Raw genomic sequence first — 6,779 nt, 5'->3', positions numbered from 1 at the left:
TCTCTCAAGAAGGAATCGCCCCTGGAGCCTGGCACAGGAAGGCGCCATCACTGAAATCCGTGCCCAGCCAAGAGACTCCTTCTGTTAGAACAGGCTGCCCACGAAACAAGAGCCTCCAGGCACCAGGAGGGCAACTGGACGGGAACTCATTTCCCTTCGCATGGGCTGCCTGGAGGGTACGGTGCTTGGTGACTGAGGTCGCTGAGTGAGATCACAGCAAGGAGTTTCCCGGATGGGCTAGAGTTGGGGGCAGGTCCAGCTCTGCCTCACACCTGAGCAAGCACCCTGTGTGGCACAGGGCTGCAGGGCGCATCGCGGGGCATCGAGGGGCTGGGACGCACAGGCAGGAAGAGGCCTCCCAGCAGCTCATGCTTTCACAGGCTGCTCAGCAGCTAAGACTCCCCCGCTCGCTGGCCCAGCCTGGTGACGGCCTCTGACGCCTGTTCTGGCAGCCGGGATGGGTCTGTGAGGATGGACGTGGTGGTGCTCAGCTGCCGCAGCGTGTTCAGCACCACTGTAAGACAGAGGGATGGTCAGCCCGGGACACAGCCAGGGGCCCTGTGCACACGCCTGCACACCAGCCACCCCGTCAGCTCTCAGACCCCGCACAGTGGAAGGCCCCTCGCTGAGCCCTGTGCACTCACACTTCCGCCTGCAGGGGAGCTCTCCCAACTCCATGGGACTCCAGCCTGTCCCAGCCATCCAGGGTTGCTCCCTTTAATACTGAGTTTTGATATCCCTGATAACATGGGAATGTTTTTTATCTGTAACTAGAAGAATTAATCGAGAAAACACCTTCGAGAAGCATCCAACACAGAGCCTGACAGGCCTAAGCTGGGCGTGATGAGATGGGCAATGCTAACTTGAGAACTCAGGAGGCCAGAGGGTGGCTCTGAGGGGCTACCCCAGGCAGGGCCGTGCAGATGGCACATCGCACATCCTGGGCCCCTGGCTCCCAGTGCTTTCCTCAGAACTGTCCCTAGCTGGGTGATTTCCACACCCATTCCCCTCCGCCCCTCCCACAGTGAGCCCCCTGCATGGTCCTGACTCACTTGGCCTGAGGATGGGCAGCGAGCAGTGCTGGTCCAGCCAGGACAGGGTGGTCCGGTGTAACTCTTCCAGGCTGCTGGTGGACACCACCCCCCTGAATGACTCAAACAACGGCTTGATGATGATGCTGAACTGCACGGTGTGGGTCAAGGATAAGCGGGTGAGAAGGGCGAGCTCTTCCCAGTGGTTCCCCAGGGGTTGGCAGGGGCCTGCCCGTGGGGAGACTGGCGCACACCCACAGCATGTTCCCTGGGCACCTGTCTGGAATGTTGGTTCCAGCTGGGCTCTGTGGCTCAGCAGTCCCCATTTTCCTGCCAGGCTGAATGAGACCCCATCTGCCCCACGGCTGTGCCCTCTCATGAGGGCAGAGGGCAGGGCTCACCGAGCAGCCCTGACCCCGACTTGAGCCCCGTTGCTGACTCCTGTCCTCATGAACCCCGTGACAACCAGAGAAAGGTAACTGTTAGCTGCTTCACGCTCTGCCTGGGGGGAGGCGGGGCAAAGAACGGGCAAAGATACGATCCAGAACTTCCAGTTCTGCAGCGTCCGGCTCTTAATGTACTCGTCAAACATGTCTTGTAGGTGGTAACACTGGCGCAGGGTGACAGGGACCCCCGTGGCGGGGAGCAGCTGCTGGCAGGAGCTGAAACAACAGGAGTCAGGGGTGTGTTGGGGCAGCTACTGGCCCGCGAGGGCCTGTCCATCGAGCATGGCGAGGCCCCAGTGGGCAGCTGTGAAGGAGCCAGGCTGGAGCCTCACATGATGGTGGCGTTGAGCTCCTCGATCTGCTCTCGCAAGCGCCGGGCCTCTTCCTGCAGCTGGCTGCGCTCCTGCTGTAGCTTTGTGATGTGCTCCACCGTCTTCTGCAGCGTCAGGGCGTGGCTGGTCTGCGGAGCAGCAGGCAGCTCAGGCAGCGGCTCAGGGCACGGGCGCCAACCCCACAGAGGGCCAGGGTACCCACCAGCTTGGAGTTGTTGCAGATCAAGCTGTTGAGAGTGTTGAAGCCCATCTTGATGTTGAAGCGTCTCTTCTGCTCGGCCGAGATGTGCTTCATCTTCCGGTTCTGTCGGGAGGCACCCAGTCCCTGAGGCACAGGCTACTCTGGGCCATCACCCTACCCCCAGAGCGACACAGGGAGGCTTAGGGGAGATGAGCAGCCTGAGGTGCCTAGCGGGCCAGGACAAGAACTTCAATGGAAGAGAGGATGGCAGTAAGCTACAAGGTCACGCCCAGGAGCCCCGAGGGGCAGAGGACTCTGGGGACCCTAGAGACGGCGCAGCAGGCTGCAGGTGCTGCGTGCTTTGCCATGACCCAGCTCACCCACACTTGCCTCTGCTGCTCAGTCTCTCCATCACCCCTTCCTCCTGCAATCTCTGGGATGAGGCTGTAGTGCCACCAAACCAGGAGGGCTTAGCACCAGTCCTGGGGCTCAGGGCCCTGAGCTCTCACACTTGCCCATGTCACCACATGGCTGGCTGCTGGGAGGCAGCACTGTGGGAACAATTCAAGGGCACAGTGCCCAGTGCCCTCCAGCTGCACCTGTGGCCCTCCTTCGTGCTGCTCCCACCTCCCCCGCCAGGTACCTTCAACGCAGCCACATTCTTGGGATCTGTGGAGGATTTCCCTGAGCTGTTCTGAGGAGACTGAGGACTGGGGCTCTGCTCAGATGCACACGGAGATGCCTGCCCTGAGTTGGGGGCATCCCAACCTGTAAGAACAGACTTCTGTTAGGGATTGGAGGGAGTAGAAGCATGTCCACGCTATGCACAGGCCCCTTGGGTACTCAGCCCGGGGCCTGGCTCCTCACACTGCCCGCGCAGCACCCTTCAGGGGCCCAGCCCGGGTCACACTGCCTGCGCAGCACGCCTCAGGGGCTCAGCTCGGGGTCTGGCTCCTGCTCCAGCTACCGTGTCTATCTGATTCGAAGAAAAACACCTTGACGACACTTGCTTTTTCTGCAATCCCAGAGATTGCAGAAGTCACCACTGGGTTGAAATCAACTGCAGCCCCCAGATGGGCAATGCGGTGTTCTGAAACAGCACAGGCAAGGGATGCGGACCCAAGTGTTGGATCATGCCAGCATCTGACTTGGCTCTCCCGGTCTTTCCGTTCAAAATTGTTCCAGGATGGAGAGTGTTTAAATACCAGCGTCCAACTGCCTGACCTCTGGGTAAAGACCCTCCTGGTACAAGTCTTCCCAGTGGGAAGAAGTGTGCTCTGCTTTGTTCAAAACAGAACAGGGGCGGGCTAAGTAGCCATGCCTCTGCCTATGATGCCAGCATCGCCTTGGGCACTAGTTTGAGTCTTGGCTGCTCCACCTCTGATCCAGCTCCTTGATAATAGCCTAGGAAAGCAGCGGAGGATGGCTCAAATGCTTGGGCCCCAGACCCTTGGACCCGCATGGGAGACTGGGATGGTGCTCTCGCCACTGTGGCCATCTGGGGAGTGAATCAGCAGATGGAAGATCTCTTTCTGTCTCTCCTTCTTTCTCTGTTGTAACTCTGCTTTCCTGCTGCCCGCTTCAGGTGCGACACAGGTAGCCCAGGTAGTCATGAACCCCTGCTGACAGTCACGGCCTGGGGCCCGACCAGCGAAGGCCCAACACATGAGAGGAGCTCCCTGGTCTACAGGACTTCTGAGCCGCAGGAGGGAGTGACTAAGGACAGGTGAGGCCAGGAGCCTGTGTGGCCGTAGCACCCCTCCAAGTTGGCCAGGATGTAACCAGACCTTTTCTGGCTAAGAACTGGCAGTTCTGAGCCAAGTTTCAGGGGACAGCAGGGTGGCGCCTCCACCCCAGCTGCCAGCTGCTCCCTGCTCTGCAGCACTGCCCTGCCACATTCTGAGGCTGGGCCTCACTGTTCATATCCTACAGGCCCAGGCTCTCTCCCTGGGAGCCCCCCGGTGGCCCCCTAAGCCAGGGCAGGCCCACTCACATCCCCTGCAACAGTGTTAGCTGCTGAGTGAGCACTGACCAGACCCCGCAGCAGGGACCTGCTCGCCCTTCACCAGAGCGTCCTGCACTGCGCTGGGAAAGAGGCGGGGCACAGGCGAGGGCTGGCTGCTCGAACCACGGCTGAGGTCTGTCACGAGGATGCCACTGTGGAACTCTGTGACACCAGGGGGAGCCTGCAGTGACACGGAAAGAAGTCACTGACCTTTGAGGCATGGTGGGTCACACTGGGCAGGGGGCTCCTGGGGTGAGGACACCACAGGTGTTGGGGTCTCTCACCCTGGCGATGGCAGCAGGCGTGATGACTACACTGGACTGGGACACAGTGGATGCCAACATGCCTTCTCTCTTCATGGGGCCTGATGTCATGATGACTGCCTGTGAGGGGCCTGGAAAGGCAGCTGCCGGGACACGGAGCAGGTGAGGGCAGGTCTGGCACTGTGCAGCGTGCAGTGCAGCTCAGGCAGTGCACTCCCCAGGCCCACCACGTCCTTGCTGCCTGATGAGAGGAAGCCACCACTGGGCTGAAATCAACTTTGAGAAAAGATGCATTTAAAAAAAAAAAAAAAAAACCAACCGACCACACTAGGCCTGTCCCTCTGCCCTTCTGGGCCCCGTGAGTCACTGCCTGTCTAGCACACCACGTGGGCTGGGGCAGGCAGTAGGCAAGGCCGCATGGGGCCCTCCCAGCTCACCCTCACTTGACTCACCTGGGGCGATGCATGCGTTCTTCAACACCAGGGACACAGGCTCTGGCTTGGGAGCAGGCACTATTTTGGGGGGCTGCTTGGGTCTCCCCCCAGTTAAGGGAACAGGTTTAGGGTGCACAAAAGTTAAACAAGGCTGAGGTGGGCCAACAGCTGGTGGGCGGGTGACAGGAGATAGTGCCAGGCCACAGGGGGACACCGAGGGAGTGGGGGGGCGGGCTGTGATCACGAGGCCAGGGCTCTGGCTGAAGGTAGGGGTGTCGTGGGTGAGGACGGAGGGTCCCTTGCTGGCTCCTGCTGACTTCTGCAGCGGCAGGAAGGTGGGGGGTGTCGGGGGGCTCAGGGCAGTGGAGGGAGGAGGAACCAATGGCAATGCCGGCGAGACCGGAGACGGGGCTGGGCTGGGGGAGAGCAGAGGCATGGCGAAGACAGGAAGGAAGGGCTGTGAGACGCTCAGCTGCGGCTCTGAGGGACCAAAATCCGTGGGCTGGATAAAGGGGTCCCCGGCCCGGGAGGTGCGTTCACAGCTCTGCCCATCAACAGGGTCTAGGGAAGGCGCCTCGGGGGGCGTGATGAGGCTGTCAGGAAGATTTACAGAAGGTAGGATGTTCCCCTGAGGAAGACAGAGAGAGAAGCAAGGGCCCAGTGCTGTGTCAGCTGTGGGTTTCCTGTGGGGCGAGATCCCCCAGGCCCCGGCTGCTGCCCAGAGATGGAGCTGTGCCTCCCCAGTAACCCGCAGCGATCTTGTCTCCAACAGGAAGTAAGTGAGAACACAAAGTTGCTGCCCACACAGCTGGCCAGCCTGGGAGATCTGATTTCTGCAGCACGTCTTGTGTTACAGGACTGAGAGACCTGGATCGCAGCTGCGGGGGCCCCCGGGACAGTATCAGCTTCTGGTCAGGTCACCTCTTCTTATGTGGGGAACATTCCATGGCATCGGCCGTGCCGATCTGTCTGCGCGGCAGGCCGGTGCCGGATTACCGTGTCTAACCAGAGACAGCAGCCTCAAACTCTGCCTCGTGCAGCTCTGCGGGCTACTGAGCAAACTGCAGGGAAACACCGGGGGCTCAGGGCTGCTGATAACCCCCGTCTCCTGTCAGTGACCCCACCTTAGCAGGGCCTGAGGAGCTGCCTGCACAGGTCAGCCCGAGGCAGCAGCACATCATGACGGAGGTCCCTCGCTCCTGCATCCCTGTATTTGCTTTCAAAGGCAGCTGCAAAGATGCCGTGACCCACACGACTGTGCCCAGTTCTGGCTTGTGACAGTTCACACTGCAGGCAGTCACGACTAGCCCTATACCAGCCGTCCCTCCTGGCAGCCCCCCGGGTTCATCTACCTGAGCAGGTGGGCTGTTGGGGTCTGGGGCAAGTGCTGAGGCAGGTGTGAGAAGCATGGAGCCAAAAATGGAGCGACTGGAAGAGAACAGGTCTGAAAACAAAAACAAACAAAAAAACCCAACAAATCACCAAGGGATTTTTGAGCGCCAGGGAATTCAAGATTCAAGGAAATCAGACTGAGCCTTTTGCTGCCCAGAGGGAAGCACGGTCAGTCATCCCTCCCAGAACTTTCTGTGTACTGAGAGGCCCGAGGCTGGCAACTAGCCTGGGCACCAAGACACCCCCAGGCCCGGCATTGCACCCGCTGTGTCACAGCACCCCCTGCTGCCTACAAGCAGGATTGCCATTCAGAGATGTCCTACACTGAACTCCCAGACTGCCATCCCACAACGCAGGTGCTGACGTCAACCCCCCAGCCCCTCCTGCCCCTGCTCACCCTGGAAGGGCTCGAAGGTGTCCATGAAGTCCAAGTTGGGCTGCAGAGGGATGAGCCCCGGCTGGATCATGTCTGCGTTCCCCAGATGTGCTGCAAGAACCGTAAGTTGAAGGGGTCACTCTGCCTCCCCGGAAAAGCTGCAGGACATGCAGCAAGCCAGGACAGAGCTGCTCGGCTCTGCTCACGTTCTAGACACTTCCAAGCTGACCTGTAAGCAGCTACCTGAATTTCTACTTTTGTGTGGGTTCAGTCACTCTTCACCTTCTGAGGGCAGAAAATTCGAGGGAGATTTACAAGA

The 6,779-nt window shown here is 59.9% G+C and overlaps 1 protein-coding gene across 1 annotated transcript in view; it reads right to left on the bottom strand.

Moving 5' to 3' along the window:
* Positions 1–236: 236 nt before the first annotated feature.
* LOC121160903 (MLX interacting protein) overlaps positions 237–6,779 on the bottom strand; it is a 43,623-nt gene continuing 37,080 nt past the window's right edge. Inside the window, exons 7-17 of the mRNA XM_040987057.1 lie at positions 6,482–6,571; positions 6,045–6,136; positions 4,711–5,320; positions 4,280–4,401; positions 4,023–4,176; positions 2,634–2,758; positions 2,012–2,113; positions 1,810–1,937; positions 1,570–1,693; positions 1,053–1,182; positions 237–514 (exon numbers count right to left, since the gene is read on the bottom strand). Coding sequence (XP_040842991.1) covers positions 393–514; positions 1,053–1,182; positions 1,570–1,693; positions 1,810–1,937; positions 2,012–2,113; positions 2,634–2,758; positions 4,023–4,176; positions 4,280–4,401; positions 4,711–5,320; positions 6,045–6,136; positions 6,482–6,571 — 1,799 coding nt within the window. The 3' untranslated portion in view covers positions 237–392. The remainder of the gene's footprint in view (positions 515–1,052; positions 1,183–1,569; positions 1,694–1,809; positions 1,938–2,011; positions 2,114–2,633; positions 2,759–4,022; positions 4,177–4,279; positions 4,402–4,710; positions 5,321–6,044; positions 6,137–6,481; positions 6,572–6,779) is intronic.

Source organism: Ochotona curzoniae, unplaced genomic scaffold (genome assembly GCF_017591425.1).
Source record: "Ochotona curzoniae isolate NIBS_2020 unplaced genomic scaffold, NIBS_Ocur_1.0 contig_46, whole genome shotgun sequence".
Classification (NCBI taxonomy): Eukaryota; Metazoa; Chordata; class Mammalia; order Lagomorpha; family Ochotonidae; genus Ochotona; species Ochotona curzoniae.
This window is presented reverse-complemented; position numbering and strand designations above follow the sequence as displayed.